The sequence below is a fragment of the Bufo gargarizans genome, chromosome 6 (genome assembly GCF_014858855.1).
Source record: "Bufo gargarizans isolate SCDJY-AF-19 chromosome 6, ASM1485885v1, whole genome shotgun sequence".
Taxonomy (NCBI): domain Eukaryota; kingdom Metazoa; phylum Chordata; class Amphibia; order Anura; family Bufonidae; genus Bufo; species Bufo gargarizans.
In genome coordinates this window covers 115302349-115325186 of record NC_058085.1, presented here as the reverse complement: position 1 = coordinate 115325186, position 22838 = coordinate 115302349, and the positions used below count along the sequence as shown (strand labels likewise).

Here is a 22838-nt window from a genome sequence, read left to right as displayed (position 1 = left end):
CCTGACCCTCCCAGCTCAACAAACAGGAGAGAACAGGAACTGAGACATGAATATTTATAGGTAGGACACACCTGTCACATTTTAACAGAGTTCACCAGGTGAGTGTGACAAAAGTGTGCAACAATAGAAATCAGGGCTGTGTATCTCCGCACACCCTACACATCTACTGTAGGGAATGGTGAAAGTAATGTTTACACTGAATGTGGTATATGGTTAGGTATACTACATGGTGGCCAACACGCCTATAGCAAAAGTTCTCCCCATCCACAACTGCCTGTGCAGCGGCTACATGGCTAAAAGAGAGCAGGGTGGATCATCATGTTACCTGTTTATATGCTCTCTGATCTCCCTTATTTATTTTTGACTAGTATTTCATGCTTTGTCCACAGTATTACATTACCATGAAAATATTTCTATATTAATACACAGAACCACAAATGTAACAAACAGAATGAATTGAAGAAAATTATAATTTTTGCAGATAAATTGTAATGTGTGCCTCTTATATACACACCGATAATGGAAAATATTGGAGAACTAATCAGATCAGGAAAACCGTCCTTGAGTATAAGCTATACCTTTATGTACTTGCCCAATAGGTGATCGACCAACACCACCCGATTGTACAGGTTGGAGCCAGTGTCTCCCGCTGTCAACACCCACTTTAACACCGCTGCAGCCACTTACTGGTCGCAGTGGGGAACTGCTGCCCTTGTGTCACGTGACCAGTTGACATGACTCAAGGGGAGTAGGTTCTTCCAGCAATTGGCGGCAGCGGCAGACTGGACCAAGGCAACCGAAGGAGCTGGGACCCTTACGCAGGGAAGCAGGAATGTATGCTTCCCTATGCAGGTCTACTCAGGTGGTTTCCCAAACCCACCCTAAAAAGTGGCCAACCTATTTAAGTTTCCATAGGGGCTGATATAAAAATTTTCCAGGCTTCTGTGCAGCAAATGTGGCTAGTCATAAAGCAATATCTGATGTGTCACTGTATAAATGAAAAACAACCTCTGTGCATGTATATTACCAGGCATGTTGATTGCCATCCGTCCTTCACAGAGACAGACTTAAAGGATATATCCACCTTTGCAATCATTTTTATTGCCACCCTAAGGCATGCAACAAAAAACTGAAGCTACTTTGCAAATACTGCTGTATGATCTGTGTCCTAGGTACTGTAATTTCTGTGGGCTGTGTCTTAGCAGTGGTGTTTGTATATATACAGCTATATCATATGGGACTGTTCATATGTGAAGAATGGAATGTGACCCACACTGAATTACACATTACCTTTTTATTAGATTTGTTTATGATTGGATATTGCTTTAACATTAAATTTACATTTTCACAGGAATATAGAATTATAAAATATAATGACTAACACTAACACTATATACATCTGTTAGATTTGCCAATCTTAGGGGTAAAAGGTACTGTTGTAATTCTTATGGGCCTATAAATGTCCCCTTATTGCTAGGTGGATCATGCATCTTCTTAGAGAGTTGCTGGACTTTCTTTTCCTCATCTATATATCTCACCAGTGGCGTAGCTAGAAATGACTGAGCCCCACAGCAAATTTTTGAATGGGGCTCCATCCCTCAGTAATTTTTTAGCGACCTCTTCCTTTCATGCCGCCCCCATTCCTGTGGCTAGTATAGATCGCTCTCTCAAACCAGGGTTGGCAGCTGTTCCATCCGTTTTATACACTGTCTATACTTCCAATGTATATAATTTAATTGTGTAATACTGTTGAGGGGGCCCTGACCAAATCCTTTAGTCCTCCTCCTCCTGGATGGGCCCCTTCTGGATTAGGGCCCCAAAGCAGCCGCTTCCCCTATAGCTATGTCCCTGTATCTCACTGCTAGATTGTCCCAACTAGTGTCCATTTGTAGAACTTGCCACAATAGGTTGACCTAGAATTTGATTTGATAGAACCAGTAAGTACCTCCGCATTGATTTGGTACCTGGACCAGCCTTTGGTGGCCACAAATTCTTCTTCAAAATGTACTTACTTTATGCTACAGTTATGATGGCTTGTCAGATTTAAAGACAAACTACAGAACCCAGTGGTGGAGATTTATCAAAACTAGTCTAAATACAACTATCTTAGTTGTCCATAGCAACCAATCAGATTCCACCTTTCATTTTCCAAAAGACCTCTGATAAATGAAAGGTGGAATCTGATTGATTGCTATGGACAACTAAGACAGTTTGTCTTTGCACCAGGTTTGATCCAGTGTCTCCTTTACTGCTTAATTTTTAAAACCTTCAATTTCCCCCTGGCTTGTCGCCAACTGAGTTTACCTGGGGGGAGCAAACCAAACCTTGTTTAGTTGGTGACTTTCTCCTTCATTTCAAACTTATGCCCAAAGCCTACTTTCCTCCTGTTTTTCGCTCCCAGTTACTGAAACGTTCAGGGCTCATTAGATCTTTAATTTCTTGGCATCTTATATAACCAAAGACGTGAGAGTGGAGTTTAGTTTACTTTATTTAAAGGGTTGTGTCATTTTAGGGCCTTGGATAAAGGTTCCATTTCATTCATCATTAGCTTTTTATACTCTGCTCTCTCTGCCTCCAAACCCGCCTTTAAAAGGGTTGTCCGGGTTCAGAGCTGATTTTCCCCCCGGCAGCCCCCCTGACTTGAGCATCGGAGCAGTTCATGCTCTGATGCTCTCCTTTGCCCTGCGCTAAATCGCGCAGTGCAAAAGTATTTTTGGGAGATCCGGTGACGTACCGGGGCTCTCCATAGGGCTACCAAGAAGCCCGATTACGTCACAGGCACTGATAAGCGGGATTTAGCGCTGCCCTAGCCAGTAAAACGGCTATCAGAGCCGGTGTCATCACCAAACACACTGCCGGGCGGAAGTTTCCGCCCGGCAGTGTGTTATAATAAACAAAAGAGCCCTTGCCCTGCGCGATCTAGCGCAGGGCAAAGGAGCGCATCGAAGCATGAGATGCTTCGATGCTAGCCTCAGGGGGGCTGCCTGGGTGAAAATAAGGGTATGTCCGGGTTCAGCTCTGAACCCGGACAACCCCTTTAAGTATGGTTGGGAGACTCTCTCACTTGAACAGTGGCATGATTGTTGTACCACGATTAGTAAGGGTAGCTGGCAAGTGACGTTAAAGGGGTTTTCTGAGATTTTTCTACTGATGATCTACCCTCTGGATACATCAGTATCTGATCGTGGGGATGCAACACCTGGGACCCACGCCGATCAGCTGTTTGAGAAGGCACTGGCACTCCTGTGACCGCCGCAGCCTTCTTACAGCTCACCGAACGCAGCGCCATACATTGCATAGCGACTGTGCTTGGTATTATGCTCAGCCACATTATCTTCTATGGGGCTGAGCTGCACCTAGGCCACATGACACATGAATGTGTCGTCACTGGCCTAGGAAAAGCTAAGAGAAGGCCGTAGCGCTACTGCGAGACCCACTGCCTTCTCAAACAGCTGGTCAGCAGGGGTCCTCACCGATCAGATAAGTCATCAGTTGTAAAATGTCGGTAAACCCCTTTAATGGAATAATCTTTGAAAATATTGCAAAGGATGTATATGGTACCTTCCAGGCTAAATCGTATGTACCCTACTGTCTTGCCCTTGTCTTTCTGGCTTTGCCAGGAAGTAAGGACAACGCACCATATTTGGTGGACCGATCCTAAAGTCCAACAGTTCTGGACCAACATTAGGAAAGGTAATCTTTTTGGTGAAGATCTCCCTGTGTCGGCAACTATATATCTGCTTGGCGTTAAACCTCCTACATTCTTGCGCATCTTATAACCTCCTCCAATATATCCTTATGGCAGCCCGAATCCATGCTTCCAGGTCGCCTTCTTTATCTGTATCTAGGGAATCATTCTCTCTGAAAAGATTTATGCTACCCTCTCTACTAGGAAACAATTTACAAAACTGTGGACCCTCTAGATGGGTTGTGCTAAGACCGGGTTTACATCTGCCTTGTGAGCTCCGGCACTCTGATCTAGTCACTGTATCCGGCATATATGATGGCTTTTAGCTGGACAAAAAAAACTACATGCAACATTTTTTTAGTCCGGCCGAAAGCTAGCATATATGCAGAAAAGTGGCCGGATCCGATTATAGTGAATAGGAATCTGGCAGTGCACGGTGGTGTCTGGCTATGCCGGAGACAGTGAACTCCAGCAGTCTGTTCCTTCGCTGGAACAGACTGCCAGAGTTCACAGTGAATATGTGAATGCGGCCTTAGTCTCCTAATCTGGCCTTTTTATCTTTATGAGGGTGGAATAGAATATCCCTTTCCCCTTCCTTCCCTTTTTTTTCAGGAGAGCCAGTAGGGTAAGTCCATTCCCTCTCTTTAGACTTTAATGCATTGGGTTTGATTTCCTTTGCCGTTTATATAATGTTGATATACAGAGCTTTAGCCACAAAACCTGATGAAACTCCTTTTGATAAAAATTATGACTTTTTATTGTTCCTGTTTATTTGGTTTGTAGTTGTTCACATTTCTATAAATACCTTTTGAAACATAAAATGTAGTGATAACAGCTGTTCACGTCACGTTTTTCTGTAGCTCTGTGCCTGGATTTCTGATCTCTCTGCAGATCCATTCACTTCAATGATGCAAATAGAGTCCAAAACATTAAACTTGGGCTTGGCATGACCTGCTTTCCATCAGTTTTTTTGCAGAACGCAATATCATAGTCTACCACACTATTGTGTCCTACAAGACAGACATAGTCAGAAAGCAGTTCAAACAATGCCCAAATTTTTATCTTTTGGACGCTGTTTCAGTGAAGTGAATGAATCTCCTGTGAGATACGTTTGAATACTGATTTGTGGTATTTAAATATATCCCCTGGCGAAGGGCTCAGTAGAGAGATAAATGTGATGTGAACAGCCCCATTGGTTTTCTAAGACATTTTTCCCAATGTAGGCTTATAGGAATATATATATAGGAATTCAGATTGTGAGCACTATTAGGTATAGGGACTGATAAGCGTGATGGCAAAGTCTGTACAGTGCAGCAGAATATTATAGTGCTATATTAGCAACACAAAGTGGTCACAGTTTATGTTCCGATATGCAGATCCTTTTCTAGTTAAAAATTATTGCAGTTTTCCCCATTAATGTCAAAAATCAATGCCAAACCACAACAGATAAGATAAGATGTGATTTTAAAACACAGCATGACCACTTTTCTTCTCTCATTGTATGTGTTGCAATGGTGGCCATGCCCACTGCTGTCTTGCTCCTCCAGGTGTGACTCATCCTGCTTCTTCTGTCCCAGAGTTCTGGACCTGCCTACCCTCCGATGCCCACCAGCAGCAGGTCCGACTGTTTTCATCCCACATGTCTTCTGTATGCCGTGGCGCGGCCTGCACTTCTCTGTCAGGTCTTTCCAGCCTGTCTCTATGGCCCGCTCACAAGGTCTCCGGCTCCTAAAAGGACAGCATGCACCCTAGTCTCCTCTGGCCAAATGCATGTCAACTTAGGGCACTTTCCCCTAGTCAAGAGTGCCAAACATTTAGATTATCTAGCTTCATAGTTCCTAGTGAAAATGTTTTGTTATGTTTGCCTGTGTACCGACTTCTGTACCCCAGAGGAACACTGCAAACGGTTTATTTAATTGTACTGCGTTAAATGTTGTTATTAACTGTTAAAGCACTTATTTATTTGTGCACTATGGCAGTGTATGGGCAACATGGTTAACACTGGCAGACTTGGTTAGGTTATCAGGGTGATGGACCTAGCCTTGGCTAGTGTTAGTTGAAAGAAGCTACAGGCAAGACGTGTGTATGAGAGCTCCTGCAAAGTAGGACCAGAGAGAAGTCTCATTCAGAAGACACCTCCCTGAGACTGAAAAGCTGTTAGAAAGCCATTTACCTGAGAGACTATCCTTGAAGGAAAGAGAACAGGCAACCATAGAAGGTCTACAACCACCCGTCAGCCTGGGAATTGCAGAAGGAGTTAAGAAGTACAGAATAGCCCAACTGGTTTGTTGGCGCAGGGGTTCCACACCCACTGCCCGTAGCAGAGTGAATGGGATTTCACACTATGCATGTGAATGTACTAATCGCACGTTGTGGATAACAACTTCTCATCCGTTAGATGTTTTTTTAAACTGCTACATGCAGGGGCGTTGCAAGGTTCAAACATTCAGGACCTGGGCCCCTGATATTTTGTGCCAGGCCCCGAATGTACTGCCTGCCAGATAAATACAACTGTATTGCCATCCTAAGGACGGCAATACAATTGAATCTAATGCCCTGCAAGAGCTGAAGGACCTGTGATGACATCACAGTCCATGTGATCAGTTCTTAATGCAGTAGCTGAAAAGGACCTGTGATGATGTCACCATCATGTGACCATTGCAGGAGAGGACGGCTCAGCAGTAAAGAGAAGTCCTGGGAAAAATCTGGGGTGAGGTCTGCTACATGAGTAGAGGTAAGTGAAGGGAGAGGCAGAGCAATGCTAGGAGTTGTAGTTATTTAACTGGGACTGTATGTTAGGGCTGAAGGGAGGGAAGTTATTTACATGGGACAGTGGGGTGGAGTGATGTTATTTACATGGGACTGAAATTTGAGGGGGTGATGTTATTTACATGGGAATGCATGTTGGAGGTGACTGGGGCACGGTGATGTTATTTACATGGAGTTATATGTTGAAGGCAGCTGTGGGAGGGAGTGATATTATTTACATGGAATTGAATGTTGAGGGGTAATGTTATTTACATGGGACTGCATGTTGGAGCTGACTGGGGAGGGGGTGATTTTATTTACATGGGACTGTATGTTGAAGGTGTCTGGTGGAGTGATGTTATTTACATGGGACAGAATATTAAGGGGGTGATGGGACTGTATGTTGAAGGTGGCTGGGGAGGGGGTGATGTTCTTTACACAAGACTGTATGTTGATGGTGGCCGGGGAGGAGGTGATGTTATTTACGCGGGACTGTATTTTGGAGGGGCTGTAGATAGAGAGGGATGTTATTTACATGGGACTGTATATTTGAGGAAGCTGGAGAGATGGTGTGATGGTATTTACATGGGACTCTATGGCGGAGGGAGGGAAATAATGTTATTTACATGGGACTGTATGGTGGAGGGGCTGAGGAATTATAATTTCTGAGGACACTAAACTGAGGAATATAAATACTGGAGGCACTTCAGGGCGAGCATTATAACAGTAGGGTACAATATAAATACTGGGGGCACTGTAGGGCCATTATAACAGTAGGGGACAATATGAATACTGAGGGCACTTCAGGGTGAGCATTATAACAGTAGGGGGCATTATAAATACTGGGGGCCATTTTAAATCCATTAGGCGTTCTTATTACTACTGGGGGCTCTATAGGAGGGACTTCTAGATCATTATTTCTACTAAGAGCACTATGGGGGCCTTATCACTACTGAGGGGTCTGCAGAGAGCTGTATTACCACTGGGGGAACAATAGGGGGGCTTATTTCTACTGGAAGCTCTGTAAGGGCATTATTAATACTGGAGGGCTCTTCTACAAATGGGCGCACTCTTGGGGAGCACCATCACTGTTGGGGGCACTGTAGGGGGTAGTATTACTAATGAGGGTATTCTAGAAGGGAATTACTATTGGTGGGACTATGAGGAGCACTATTACTATGGGGAAGATTATCTGTATGGCACTAATTTTTCTTCAGGATAGTATTTGGGGGTACAGAAAAGTGAGGAAGCTAAGATGTCTGTGTGTCACACTCTGCAGAGACGGGGCGGCTGAGAGTGGTTGTCTGGACTGAATGGAGAAGATGATGACAGAGAAGATGTACATCAGAGGAGACGTCACCTGGGAGGCACTGGATGTGAGAGGCACGTGCTGCTGTATAGCAAGTACAGTAAAATGTCTTCAGTGCTAGTGTTTGCGGGGGGGGGGGGGGGGGGGGGGATCTTTTGAGACCCTAGAAACGCCCCTGGCTACATGACATATATTTTTATGATGTATTGAGCCTCTCCAAACACCTGATCGGCAGGGGTGCCGTGTGTCGGACCTGCACCGATCTATTGATGACCTATCCTGAGGATAGGTCATCAATAGAAAACACCCAGACAACAACCTCTTTAACATGTATTATATAAGCTGAGCTCACATCTATGTCAGAGGCTCCATTATTGGTCTTTGTTGCAGATTCTGTCAAAAATATTCGACAAAAAGGTCTTGCATGCAGGATTACTTTGTCCGGTAAATGCTGGAATCCCTAACAGAAATCCAATGGACTCCATTAAAGTCAGTGGGGTCCATTTGGCACCTTTAGGCCCCAGTTCCACGACCATATTTTCGATCTGCATCTGATCCACATGTTTTGCAGATCAGATGCGGACCCATTCATTTCTATTGAGCCGCAAAAGATGCGGACAACAGACCTTGTCTTGTCTGCATCTGTTTGTCCAACTGCCGGCAAAAACATAGAATATGTCCTATTCTTGTGGACAACGTCGTCTACAGGGACTAAAAGAAAAAAAAAATGACGGGAGGCACACGATAGGGATCTAACAGGCGTAGAAAATGGTCCTTCCCTGCCACTTTTTTAGACCTGTGTGAGCGGGAAAAAGTCACAGATTGCGGCGCGAAGGACCTTTACACCTCAATCTGCGCCAGAAATACCTCTACTATAGGTATACTTCTATTTAATAAATGACCCCCAAAGTTTTTTGCACTTTTGAATTCCAGTGGCCTTTTTGTGGTAAAAACACCATTTGAAGGTCTATGGGAAATATGAAGCACTAGACAAGACACATGAGCATTTTTATGCTCCTGGCATTTTTCTTCATTCTGTGGCATTTTTTGTTCTTCTACTTCTTTTTAAAACACAGCTTATTGTATGTAGCTCTTCTCATTTTTTGCATCTCTTTCACTATAGGGAGAATAAAGCCCAAAAAAAGAAACATCAGAGCAAAATTCATGTGACCTCTAACTAGGTCTGGGACATGGGCGGCAGGTTCTCGATGATTGGCCTAGGTAGTCGCAGATGTTTTCTGTGAGGACCACGGTTGACTTAGGGGAGCGCGTGCCTATATTAGGGGTTTAGGATTAGGGGTCTTCACAAATTGCAAATTTTGTTGCAGAAATTTCTGAGACTGAATTTCAGTTCCATTCATCTAGATGGGGTTCTTTTGGCGGGAAGCACATGTATTGCTACAAGCTCTATTCAAGTGAATGACACTGATTTGATACTGTGAGGGGTCACATATCCCAGAATTGCTACTGTGATGGGGCACATATCTAGGCATCACTACTGTGAGAGGCCACATATCTTGACATCACTACTGTGAGAGGGCACATATCTGGACATAACTACTGTGAGAGGGCAGATATCTGGACATCACTACGGTGAGAGGACACATATCTGGACATCACTACTGTGAGAGGGCACATATCTGGACATAGCTACTGTGAGAGGACACATATCTGGACATCACTACTGTGAGAGGGCAGATATCTGGACATAGCTACTGTGAGAGGACACATATCTGGACATAGCTACTGTGAGAGGACACATATCTGGACATAGCTACTGTGAGAGGACACATATCTGGACATAGCTACTGTGAGAGGGCAGATATCTGGACATCACTACTGTGAGAGGGCAGATATCTGGACATCACTACTGTGAGAGGACACATATCTGGACATCACTACTGTGAGAGGGCACATATCTGGACATCACTACTGTGAGAGGGCACATATCCCGGAATTGCTACTGTGATGGGGCACATATCTGGGCATCACTACTGTGAGAGGACACACATCTGTGCATAACTACTCTGAGTGGGCACATATGTGGGCATTACTATTGTGAGGGGGCACCTATCTGGGCATAATCTGTGAAGGGGGCACAATGTGGGTATAAATACTGTGCAGTGGCATAAAGGGGATAATTATTATGGGGGGTCCATTTAAGGGACTGGGTGGAAATAGGTGTTTAGGGCAGAATTACAGGTGTGGCCTAGTGTGGACAAAACTTGCCACCATAGTGTGCCTCTTCCTTCTTTTTAAAAGTTGGGAGGTATGCTTCATGTATCTCCTTGCTTCCCACTCAGCAATGTCCTCATCCCATGTTTCAGCTCAGCGCTCCTGTTTTCTCCCAGTTTTTAGTAAATATCAACCATTTATTGACATACAAATAAAAGCCACCAGAAACTAAGAAAAATAGATCACTCCATAATACATGTAGCTACCTAAAACACAAATCACAGCAGCTAAATGTTATTCCGGCAGCGACTGTATGACTATACATAATAGAATAGATGATTACAGTCCCATCATCTCATCTACAAAGAGCTCAAGTCACAAAGCAATATTATAAGGAAAAACATGGACGACGAGGATAAGCGCAGAGCCCAGATAAACATCACGCCACACTGCCCTCTAGCGCTAATTCTCCGCCTTTACAACTTAACATTCCGTCTTCTTCGCCTAGGTCCCTTTCTTTCTTGTCATTGGCTGGTTCCGTGTATGGGCGGGGCTTGCTTAGCGACACTCTAACTGTAATTGGTGGAAAACCGTGCGTCCGGTACACGTGTCCTAAGAGTCACCGGAGCCGGGATGCAGGTCTGTCCGTGAGGGGAGTGGGCGGGGAGTGTTCGCTGCCCACGGGGGGGAACGTTATTTGATGAAGAGTGCATTGTCTTGTGTCTCGGGGAGTTATAAAAGATGGAGGCGGGGTGTGCGCCTGCCTGTGGCGTCCAGCTGTCAGAGGACTAGAAGTCCCAGCACAGCTGTGGCGCCTCATGTCAGTCAGGTCTAGTCTGTATTTCTTGGCAGGCTCAGAAGAGAGGGGTCCAAGGGGCAGGTTTATTTTTTGTTTTTTTCTACTACTCACCGTAGGCAGTGTTCACACTGTGTTGTATCCCCGCAGGGCTTTCTCTTGGGGGTATATACTCGCACCCATACACTGATCCATTTGCTTGAGTAAGACTTTTTGGCCCCTCGGACTGGGAAAGGTTTAGGGGGGGCTCCTCTCTTATGAAGACGGCCTGTAATAGACCGCAACCTAGTGCACGTTTTTTTGTGGCACGATTTTGTTGCTTGAATAAGGTCCACGTGAGTACCTGTCCTGGTATATTTTCCAATACCGCTTTCAGGTAATCAAGGCTATACCCCTGATAGAAAGCCTAGCAGAGGATTATAACATAGTGTGAACCAGGCCTTACTAATCCTCTGCCACCTGCTGATCTCTGTCCCTTGCCTCCAGTAGTGTCGTTTGGCTGGGTCTAAAGGTTTCAAGGACTTTGACAAGTTAAGGGGGCCATAAGTAAGAATTTTCCATAGGTTATAATTTAACGGGAGTGTTCAGGATGATAAACGTTGACAACACGTTAACTGGTCACAGTGGGACAGATTTATCATCCTATTTGCACCGGTTTTATGGCGTAAATATAACTGTCGGACGACTGCCATATCTATGAAGACCCCAGGCTTTACAACTACACTTCTCAACATTGAGATTACAACACCAAGAAGGACAAGCCATAAGGTTGTGGAAATCGACTAATTAGCAGGTGTCACAAAGATCTGCAGACAATCATATTTTCAAGCACCTAGCTCCGATCTATGTATAGCATGAGGGGGGGGGGGGGGGGACATAGAAGGCAGGTAAAAAAAGTTTTTTAGTCACAAAACCTGAAAAAAATCATATCAGGTCGTGTGAGATGATTGTGCGACGTGCTATTTATCAAAACTTGTCTCAAACTGGCAAGTACAGAATCCTTGAACTGAGAGACCTCGGTTTATCACTCCGGCAGATCACTACACGCCGAGGCCGAGATGTCAGCACTCTTCAATGTTGTATGTCCTGGTGGTTGGGAGAAGAATGAACTGGAATGATAACAAGAGGAGAACCTCTGATTAGAAGAATGGCACTTAGTGATCCATTCTGTACTGCAAGTGAAATTGGATGTACCAAGCCTAGGGTGGCAAACAGTGTCTACACGAGCCATTAGAAGGCATTTGCATAACATTGGGCTATGAGCCAGACGTCCACCTACAGTTGACCGCACGCCACCACTCTCAAATGCTATCGCGGTGCACAGCACGATGGCAATGGAGGCTGGGATGGAGGTCTATCCTCTTCAACCATGAGTCCAGCTTTTGTCTCAGACACAATGATAGCCAGAAATTGGTCTGAAGACCACGTGGGCAATACCATGAAGAGGGCTTTATAAAGGAACAACTCATTGGTCTTGCTCCTGCGATCATGATGTGGAGTGGCATAGGCTTGTTTCGGGTATCGAATTTTCGATACCCAATCGATACTTTTGTCCCGATATCGATACGATACTGGGATTTGCCTTTTATCGATACTAGTCTGTGCTACTGCACAGCCTAGTATCAGAGGATATGGATCGTACTGCTCTCAGCATGGCCATGTTCTTTCAGTAGCACAGGGAAGAAGGAAGCAGTCCCTCACTCCCCTCTGGGGAGGGGGAGGGGCTGTGGCCACTGCGCCACCAATGATAACTAACGTTTAAAACATTACAAATACAGGCGTCAGAAACACATTGCCGACCTCCGACAAGGCGCTCCGTCCGCGGCAATTCCCACCCCTTCCCCCCACCCCAGTATTAAGTCATTGGTGGCAGTGGCCACAGGGTCCCCTCCTCCTCAGTGGTGGCAGTGGCAGCTTCTGATCGGAGCCCCAGCAGTGTAATCCTGGGGCTCCGATCGGTTACCATGGCAGCCAGGACGCTACTGAAGCCCTGGCTGCCATGGTAATCTCCCTGCTGCTGTGTGCACTATGCACAGAGCGACAGGGACAGTGTGAGGTCCTAATAACCCTGATAGAGATCTATTAGGGTGAATAGGACAAGGGGGAAATAGTTATTAAATAAAAAGTAAAAAAAAAACCTATTAAAATATTAAGTATAAATCACGCCCTCTCCCAATTTTACATATAAAATATATAAACAATAAATAAATAAACATATTACATATCGCCATGTCCGAAAAGTCCAATCTATTAAGATATTAAAAAAATCTCCTATGCGGTGAACGCCGTAACAGAAAAAAAAATAAAAGCAGCGCCATTCACAATTTTTTTTAGTCACCTTGTCCCCCCAAAAAATAGGATAGGGCTGTTCGTTTATGGGCCAGACGTTCCATAAAATGCGGAATGCACACAGCTTTTTTTGGCTTTTTTTTGCATGGTATCGAGTATCGCAATACTTTTATATATTATCGAAACCGAATCAAAATTTGGGTATCGAAACAACCCTAGAGTGGCATAATGTACAGTAACCAGACCCCTCTAGTCTCTCAGGTACACTAACAGCTTAACATCACATTGATTTGGTTGTGGAACCAGTGGTACGGATATTTCTCCAGTCCCAGGAGCCATTTTTCAGCAGGTCAACACCAGGCCACCTGTTGCTCGTGCTACTGTGAGCAGCCTGCATGTTGTAATCCTACTTCTGTGGCCTAAAGCATCTTTAGACTTGTCTGCCATTGAGCACATCTAGGAGGTCATTAGTCGGCAATTGCAAAGTGAGCGGCCTTCAGCGGATCTTGATGATTCGTGTGCCCAAGTGCATTGAGCATGGCAGAGTATTCCTCAGACAACCATTAATAACTTCATTGATAGCATGCCAAGGAATGTAAGTGCGTGTATTTCTATGCATGGCACTCATACTCGATACTGAATAAATTGAGAGGTTTTGAGTATTTGCAGGTCTTTTAGCACTTGAATATCATTGACATGTCTATCGATCCTGTGATTTCCGTTATTCCACACCTTTTCATTCTTTGTGTTGCAGTTTCAATGTTGAGGAAAAGCAAACTGGTTTTATGAGTTTCTTCGGGTGAAAATTTGCAGTGTCTGAAACACCAGTATCAAATTGGTCGGGGTCCAACTCCAGGCCAATCAGCTTATTGAATGGGCCATGGTGCTTCAGTGATCCGCAGCGCTGTGTCCAGGCACATTTTGTAGAGGCGATGCCTGATATTTCAGCTCAGTCCTGTTTACTTGAATGAGACTAAGCTGTAGTACCACAAACAGCCACAAGAAAATGTAGGGTGCTGTGCCTGGTAAACAATTAAGGGGATGCTGCACGTCCTAAGGACAGGCCATCAGTATGAAAGTCCTGGAAAATCACTATGGCCATTTTCACACAGTCAGTATTTCTCATCAGCATTTCTAAGCCAAAGCCAGAAGTGAAACCTACGGAGAAGAAAGGACACTAAAATTGGAAACCGGCGGCTCGACCTATAGACCCTAATGGAAATGGGTGCTCACCTCTCGGTCCACCCAGACCGTATAGTAGATAAAAATAGAATAAAAAGTAGAGGGGCACTCCTTAAATGGGAACAAAAGACGGCAGTCAGAATAAAATATTATCTAATTGATATTTAATAAGAATCACTTGCATCAGATATACTATTAAATAAAAAACCACATCATTTCATTCAATAAAACAGCATAAAATTAACCTGAGGGTCCTACTTAAACACAAGAGTTCCGGGGTTAATGGGACACTGCCCACAGTAGCAATCAGTCTCAATGTATCCACAAACACCTAATAGCGGTATAGAAGGTGTGTGGATAGAAGAAATCAATAGGAGCAATGTTGCCACACAATGTCCAACTTCAGGCCTCCAGAGCAGGGGAGTCGATGGTACAATCAAGTCCTGGAGAAAATGGCAATAGGTACTTCTTACCGTGAGCCTGTAATAGTCTCGCTGCAATCGAGAGGAATGTCAGCCTAGCACAGCTGAACGCGGCGTCCCACGTGGTATAGAGTCGAAGCGTGACGTCTCACGTGACTCACCAGCTGAAGCTATTGTAGCTGTAGTAACGTCTCTCTTTAGGTTTCTGAACACCACCTCAGATGCGAGATTAATTCTCCGAATCGCCCCGACCGGCGTAGTCACTGCTCGGTCACTTGTAGTATCGGGGGAAAAGAAGACTCACTGTCCCAACTTGCCCAAACGCGTTTCAGGGTATACACCCCTTCCTCAGTAACTCTAAGGACACTACTCACAAAAAGTTAAGGATATTTGGCTTTCGGGTGAAATGTATGGAAAGTGTAAAAAGTTCACACTACAGTGATATTATATCATGAAAATAGGGCATTTAAGTAGAAGCAGCAATGGTGATTTCCTCATCTCAGTTTATTGAAACAAAAGCCAACAACGGTGGTGGGTATACCCCCACAAAAATGAGCATCAATTACAACTTGACAACAACGTCTCATGCTGTTCACAAGTCGACCTATTGTCTGCTCAGGTATGGCATCCCAGTCTTCTTGAAGGGCGGCCCTCAGGTCATTGAGGTTCTGGGGTACAGAGTTACCAGCCTCTACACGGCAACTCAGCTGATCCCATAGGTTTTCAATGGGATTCAGGTCTGGAGAAAGTGCAGGCCACTCCTTTTGAGGTACCCCAGTCTCCAGCAGCCGTTCCCTAATGATCAGACCTTGGTGAGCTGGTGCATTGTCCTCCATGAAGATTAAATTCGGCCTGTGTTGTTCATGCAGAGGCACAATGACTAGATTAATGTTATTTAAGTAGTATGGGCTTGTCATTGTACCATTCACAAAGTGTAGGGCAGTTCTGAATTGTCTAGACACACCTGCCCACACTGTAACGCCACCAAAGGCTCATCTGTGGCTGATGTATTGCGCTCTACTTGACTTCCCCAACATCGTTTGCAGCCATCATTTCTGCTCAGCGTGAATCTACTTTCATCAGTGAACAGCACTGAGGCCCACTGGTCCCTTGTCTAGTGTAGATGCTCTCTGGCCCATGCAAGACGATGACTCCTGTGATCACGTACCCTTGCAGGTCATTTAGTACACAGACCACGCTGATGTAAATATTTTCGAATGGTCTGACACTTGGGTGCCTCTAACCTCTCTTAAATGTGCCTGAAGTTGTGTGGCATTCATCATCCGGTTTCGCAGGGCATTGTTTACAATGAAGCAGTGATCGGTGTGGGACGTGCCCAAAGGACGTCCACTTCTATGCCTTTCTGTGACTTCCAGTCTCTGTATCTCTGTTGCAACCTGCTGATGACACTCTTTGACACTCTAAGCTCAGTGGCCACTTCCGTTTGCGAACATCCTGCTTGAAGCCTTGCAATGGCGAGGTACTGTTAATCAATTGTTAGGCATCGTCTTGGTCTCATGATGTCAAAAACAGCATGATGAGGAGGACTGTTTAAATACAAATTCTAATTGAACCAGGAAATTTATTGGGCGATGGATCATGGATCATGGATCAAACAGCTGTTGTGAATTTTGCCTTTAAGCTCCTTGTTAGAGAACAGCAAGTTGTTCAAAAAGTACTAAAACATTGAACAGTTGGACATGTGCATTCAAAAGTTTACAGATGGTCACATTAAGTTTACCTGTAAAGGTTAGAATGCATTTTAGGGTCATCCTGAAATTTCACCCAAAAACCTAATATCCCTAACTTTTTGTGAGTAATGTATAATGGAAAGATTTGGGCAGCACGGTGGCTCAGTGGTTAGCACTGGTGCCTTGCAGCGCTAGAGTTCTAGTCTTGAATCTGACCAAGGACAACATCTGCATGGAGCTTGTAGGTTTTTCCTCTAGGTGCACGTATAGGGAACTTAAATTGTGGGCCGCATTGGGGACAGCAAGTGGTTATAATGTCTGTAAAGCGCTGCGGAATATGCAGCGCTATATAAATGAGTAAAATAAATACATTTGTGCCTCTTCTGTCTTTTGGATCTACTCCTTGTTTTGCCTTACAAAGGGCTCGTTCACACGAATATGTGAAGCCTGTGCAGGCTCATGGGGATTGCAGACCCATTTACTTGAATGGGTCTGTGATCTCTTCATTCCTCAAAAAGATAGAGCATGTTCTATCTTTTTTGCAGTGCGGAGGAACGGAACCCTAGAAAGCACTCCATAGTGCTTCCGTAGTGTTCCATTCCGTGCTTCCGTTCAGCATCTCTGGATTTGCGGACCCATTGAAATGATGCGGTCCGCAATACGGAAACAGGCAGCACACATTCGTGTGAACAAGCCCAAATACCGATGAAAAATACTGACCGCCTTAGGCAGATTTATCTACATAGAGTGCACCCCGTTGATAGGTGTAGTCCATGCTGCACTGTGTATAAGACAGCACACTGGGTCTCATTGATCAAAACTGTTTGACAGAAAATTTGTCATTGTTATACACAGCAGCCAATCACGGTGCAGCTCTAAAGGGGTTGTGTAATCACCACTTAATCCCCTGCTGTTTCGATCACTGCCGCTGAGGTTCTCACCTCAGGTTTGCGCTATAGGCTCCAGTGGTGACGTAGCTGTATGTGGCATGTGACCACCATCCAATCACTGACCTCAGCGATATTCGACACAAAATCACTCAGGCCAGTGATGTGCCCCCTTCACAGGGGTAATGCCCAGATGTGCCCCCTTCACAGGGGTAATGCCCAGATGTGCCCCCTTCACAGGGGTAATGCCCAGATGTGCCCCCTTCACAGGGGTAATGCCCAGATGTGCCCCCTTCACAGGGGTAATGCCCAGATGTGCCCCCTTCACAGGGGTAATGCCCAGATGTGCCCCCTTCACAGGGGTAATGCCCAGATGTGCCCCCTTCACAGGGGTAATGCCCAGATGTGCCCCCTTCACAGGGGTAATGCCCAGATGTGCCCCCTTCACAGGGGTAATGCCTGCCCAGATGTGCCCCCTTCACAGGGGTAATGCCTGCCCAGATGTGCCCCCTTCACAGGGGTAATGCCTGCCCAGATGTGCCCCCTTCACAGGGGTAATGCCCGCCCAGATGTGCCCCCTTTACAGGGGTAATGCCCAGATGCGCCACCTTCACAGAAAAAATGCCCGCCCAGATATGCCCCCTTAATAGGGGTAATGCCCAGATGCGCCACCTTCACAGAAAAAATGCCCAGATATTTGCCCCTTCACAGTAGTAATGCTCACACGTGCCCCCTCACAGTGTTTGTATTTCTTTCTGGCAAAGCTACCTGGTTCTAGATCGCAACATTTATATCATGTCTAGTGCGGCCCTTAGACGAAAATGGTTGAGTACCGCTGCGCTAAAGGAATCCGCACCGTTGCATTTACAATCACAAAATTTGGCACACAGGTACATCAGGTGTCCAGGAAGATTTTAGATCGTGTCTCAGCTCTCTAGTACGTACCGTTCCTGAGATATTACCCCCAAAAAATGCAAATATGGCACATCACATGACCTATATTAGCCAATAGAAGCCTGCAGGTCTTTTCATATCTCAACTGCAATACACACGGTCACATATCCCTTATCAGCCAATAGAAGTTTGCAGGTCCTTAGTCTCCACATACACACAGTTAAACACCAAGTTTCCATAACAACCCAGCCATTTTTCTTTACTGCTGTAGGTCAGCTTCAAAGCTGCAGGGCACTGTGGATGACACTGTTAAGGGAGCAGAGTGCTGTGGAGGTCACAGTTAAGGGGGCAGGTAGGGTGGCCATTCAGGCCACCCTCAAAAGATGGACTTAAAAACCCCGCCTCCAGGTCCAGCTAAGCCACGATCCCTATTCGGTTAGGCCACGCCCCTCCCAATTCGCAGCTAACGGGTATTGAAAAAATGAAGGTAAAAATCAACTTCTGTCAGCTGCAGGGGTGGGAGGGAGGGTGACTTTCTCCCTGCAGCTCATGCTCAGACAGCAGCACTGAGTGAGCTGTTCAAAATCCCAGTGTCTGTCCAGGCCTTGCAACGGACGGAGGACAGGGAGTCTAAAAGCCGGACTGTCCGGCCTAAAACCGGACCTCTGGCTACCCTAGGGGCAGGCTGCTGTGGAGGTCTCAGTTAAGGGGACGGTACGCTATGGAGGTCAGTGTTAAGGGGCAGATTGCTGTAGAGGCCACTGTTAAGGGGGTGAAGTGTTGTGGAAATCACTGTTAAGGACATGGGGTACTGTAGAGGTCATTAATAAAGGGGCGGGTGCTGTAAAGGTCACTGTTAAGGGGGTGGGGTGTTGTGGAAGTCACATTTTAAGGGAACGGAGCTCTGTGGAGGTCACTGTTAGAGGGGCTGGGTACAGTAGAGGTCACTGTTAAGGGAACAGGGTACTTTGGCAGTCACTGTTAAAGGGGCAGTTGCTGTGGAGGTCTCTGTTAAGGGGGCCGGGAATGGTGGTCAGTTAAGGGGACTGTAACCTATGGTCAATGTTAAGGGGGCGGACCCCTGTGGCGGTCACTGTTAAGGGGGCGGGCCCCTGTGGGGGTCAGTGTCAAGGGGGTGGGGTGCTGTGGAACTCACTGTTAAAGGGGCAGGCTGCTGTAAAGGTCAAAGTTAAGGGGGTTAGCTGCTGTGGAGGTCCCATTTTAGGAGACAGGGCACTGTGGGGGGGGGGGGGGCTGTAGATGTCACTGTTATAGTGGATACTGTCGATATCTTTTAACGACACACACAAAGATTTAATGAAATAGATTAAATATACCCATGCGAAGCCGGGTCCTTCAGGAGTGCTGGGGAGGTTTTCATATAAGTCAAATGCCCCCTTCTGCTCTGGAAAAACAGAAAACAAAAAAAAAACATTTTGATAAATGGGGTCCAGTGTGCCTAAGGTGATACAAGCTTATCCCCTATATGGAGGACAGGTGATAAATGTATAATCAGTAGGGCCACACACTGATCACTAGATTAGGGGCCTTGTTGAAGAGGAGTCTGAGTGGAGCATGCACGCTGCCGATCCTCTCAACGTTGATGGGGCCGAGCACAGCAGCATGAGTTGTCTTAAGTAGTTAAAGTATCAGCAGGAATATTTAATCATTTCCTAATTACATCTGTTTCAGTAATATCTCTTAGGCTGAGTTCACACGGGCGAGATTTCTGCGCGGGTGCAATGCAGTAGGTGAACGCATTGCACCTGCACTGAATCCTGACCCATTCATTTCAATGGGGCTGTGCACATGAGCATTTTTTTTCATGCATCACTTCTGCAATGCTTTAAAATCGCAGCATGTTCTATATTCTGCGTTTTTCACGCAGCCCTGGCCCCATAGAAGTGAATGGGGCTGCGTTAATAACGCATTGCATCTGCAAGCAAGTGCGGATGCAATGCGTTTTTCACTGATGGTTGCTAGGAGATGTTGTTTGTAAACCTTCAGTTTTTTATCACGCGCGTGAAAAAAGCATCAAACGCATTGCACCCGCGCGGAAAAAACTGAACAACTAAACGCAATTGCAGCCAAAACTGACTGAACTTGCTTGCAAAATGGTGCGAGTTTAACTGAACGCACCCTGAACGCATCCGGACCAAATCTGTCACGCTCGTGTGAACTCAGCCTTAGGGTACAGCCACACGGTCAGGTTTCTGCATGCAGTTTTGGCTTCCTGCATGAAGGACTTTTTTCCTTCTAAAATAACGGATCTCTGCCGGAAATGGCTAAAACGGATGCCAACTGTGCAAAACTGATGCTCAGGATCATTATATTTTTTTTTTTATCTTTCTGTTCTTCTGACAAAAATAATGGTGATGTGAACTTGCTTACTCAACTTTTTCCCAGACCCCTGGGTGGCCTGTCTATTGAGGCAATGATATGAGTCAACTTTGTATGGAATAAGTCGTCAGACTTGCTGCTGAGGTGTTCAGGGATGCTTCTGTAGGGATTGTAATGGTTTTGGATGTCACCCCTTTGTATATAGCAAAGTCAATGTACGTTATATCAGTGGGATGTGAAAGTTATGTTTTAAATCAAAATTTTAATCTTTTTCTTTCCAATCTGCTTTTTTTAAAGGGGTTGTCTCACTTCAGAAAATAGCATTTCTTATGTAGTGAAAGTTAAATGCTGTCTACAAAGTTAAATGCTGTCTACAAATGCTCGCAGTTTAGGTAAAAAAATCAATGAACTTGGGTCAATAATGGCATCTGAGAATGTAGATTTAGTGGCTGTTACGGAGACATGGTTTAATGAAAGAAATGACTGGGACATAACCATACCAGGGTACTCTTTATACAGAAGAGACAGAGAAGGCAAGAAAGGAGGAGGAGTGGCCCTGTATGTGAAAGATAGCATTAAATCGAACCTAATACAAGTTGGTGAGGCCAACATAGAGTCAGTTTGGGTTACGTTGCAGTTTGCTAATCATGCAGTAACTCGTGTAGGTGTGATATATAGACCACCTGGTCAAGTTAAAGAACTAGATGATCTACTAGTTGAAGAAATAGCTAAAATGACAATGAAAGGAGAAGTTATCATTATGGGAGATTTCAATCTTCCAGATATAAACTGGAAAACCAAAATAGCAAGTTCTACCAGGAGTACAGATATTCTAAATTCCCTACTGGGGTTATCCCTACAACAAATGGTTGAGGAGCCAACCCGGAGGGAGGCCATTTTGGATTTGGTATTCACAAATGGGGATTCGGTATATGATGTCATTGTAGGCGAAACCTTGGGATCTAGTGATCACCAGTCAGTGTGGTTTAATATAAGAACTGTGAAAGAGTCCCACCACACAAAAGTTTTAGATTTTAGAAAAACAGACTTTTCAAAAATGAAATTAGTCATAAATGAGTCCTTATCAGACTGGAACGGATTACATGGAGTCCAGGAGAAATGGGACTACTTAAAAGGTGCATTATTGAAGGCAACAGAAAATTGCATTAGACTTGTCAGTAAAAGCAAAAAAAGGAAGAGACCACTGTGGTACTCAGCAGAAGTGGCCCAAATCATTAAAAATAAAAAGCTAGCATTTTGTAATTATAAAAAAACCCAGAGCAATGAAGATAAGGAAATCTACAAGATTAGGCAGAAAGAGGCCAAGCAAGTTATAAGAACTTCTAAAGCTCAGGCAGAAGAAAAACTAGCTCAGTCTATGAAAAAAGGGGATAAGACATTCTTCAGATATATAAATGAAAAAAGGAAATTAAAACAAGGAATAACTAAATTAAAAACAAAGGACGGAAGGTATGTAGAAGAGAATAAAGGGCTAGCCGACTGCCTTAATGAATACTTCAGTTCAGTTTTTACAAAAGAAAAAGAAGGAGAAGGACCTCCACTAGAAAGGATGAGTAAAAAATCGTTTGATGCATGTGTCAGCTGTCTAAAGTGAAGACAAATAAGTCACAGGGGCCTGATGAGATACACCCAAAATTATTAAAAGAGCTTAGTGGTGAGCTAGCAAAACCGTTAACAGATTTATTTAACCAATCATTAGTAACAGGAGTCGTCCCGGAAGATTGGAAATTGGCAAATGTCGTGCCCATTCACAAGAAAGGTAGTAGGGAGGAATCGAGCAACTATAGACCAGTGAGTCTGACATCAATAGTAGGCAAATTAATGGAAACCCTATTAAAGGATAGGATTGTGGAACATCTAAAATCCCATGGATTGCAAGATGAAAAACAACATGGGTTTACTTCAGGGAGATCATGTCAAACAAATCTTATAGATTTTTTTGACTGGGTGACTAAAATAATAGACGGTGGAGGTGCAGTAGACATCGCATATCTAGATTTTAGTAAGGCTTTTGACACTGTCCCACATAGAAGACTTATCAATAAACTGCAGTCATTGAGCATGGACTCCCATATTGTTGAGTGGATTAGGCAGTGGCTGAGTGACAGACAACAGAGGGTTGTAGTCAATGGAGAACATTCAAAACAAGGTCATGTTACCAGTGGGGTTCCACAGGGATCTGTACTGGGACCAATTTTGTTTAATATCTTCATAAGTGATATTGCAAAAGGCCTCGATGGTAAGGTTTGTCTTTTTGCTGATGACACAAAGATATGTAACAGGGTTGATGTTCCTGGAGGGAAACGCCAAATAGAAAAGGATTTAGGAAAACTAGAAGAATGGTCAGAACTCTGGCAACTGAAATTTAATGTGGATAAGTGCAAGATAATGCACCT

General features: G+C 44.7%; 1 protein-coding gene across 1 annotated transcript in view; it reads left to right on the top strand.

Moving 5' to 3' along the window:
- The first annotated feature begins 10487 nt into the window (after nt 1–10487).
- CDK5RAP3 (CDK5 regulatory subunit associated protein 3) overlaps nt 10488–22838 on the top strand; it is a 40390-nt gene continuing 28039 nt past the window's right edge. Inside the window, exon 1 of the mRNA XM_044299639.1 lies at nt 10488–10559. Coding sequence (XP_044155574.1) covers nt 10554–10559 — 6 coding nt within the window. The 5' untranslated portion in view covers nt 10488–10553. The remainder of the gene's footprint in view (nt 10560–22838) is intronic.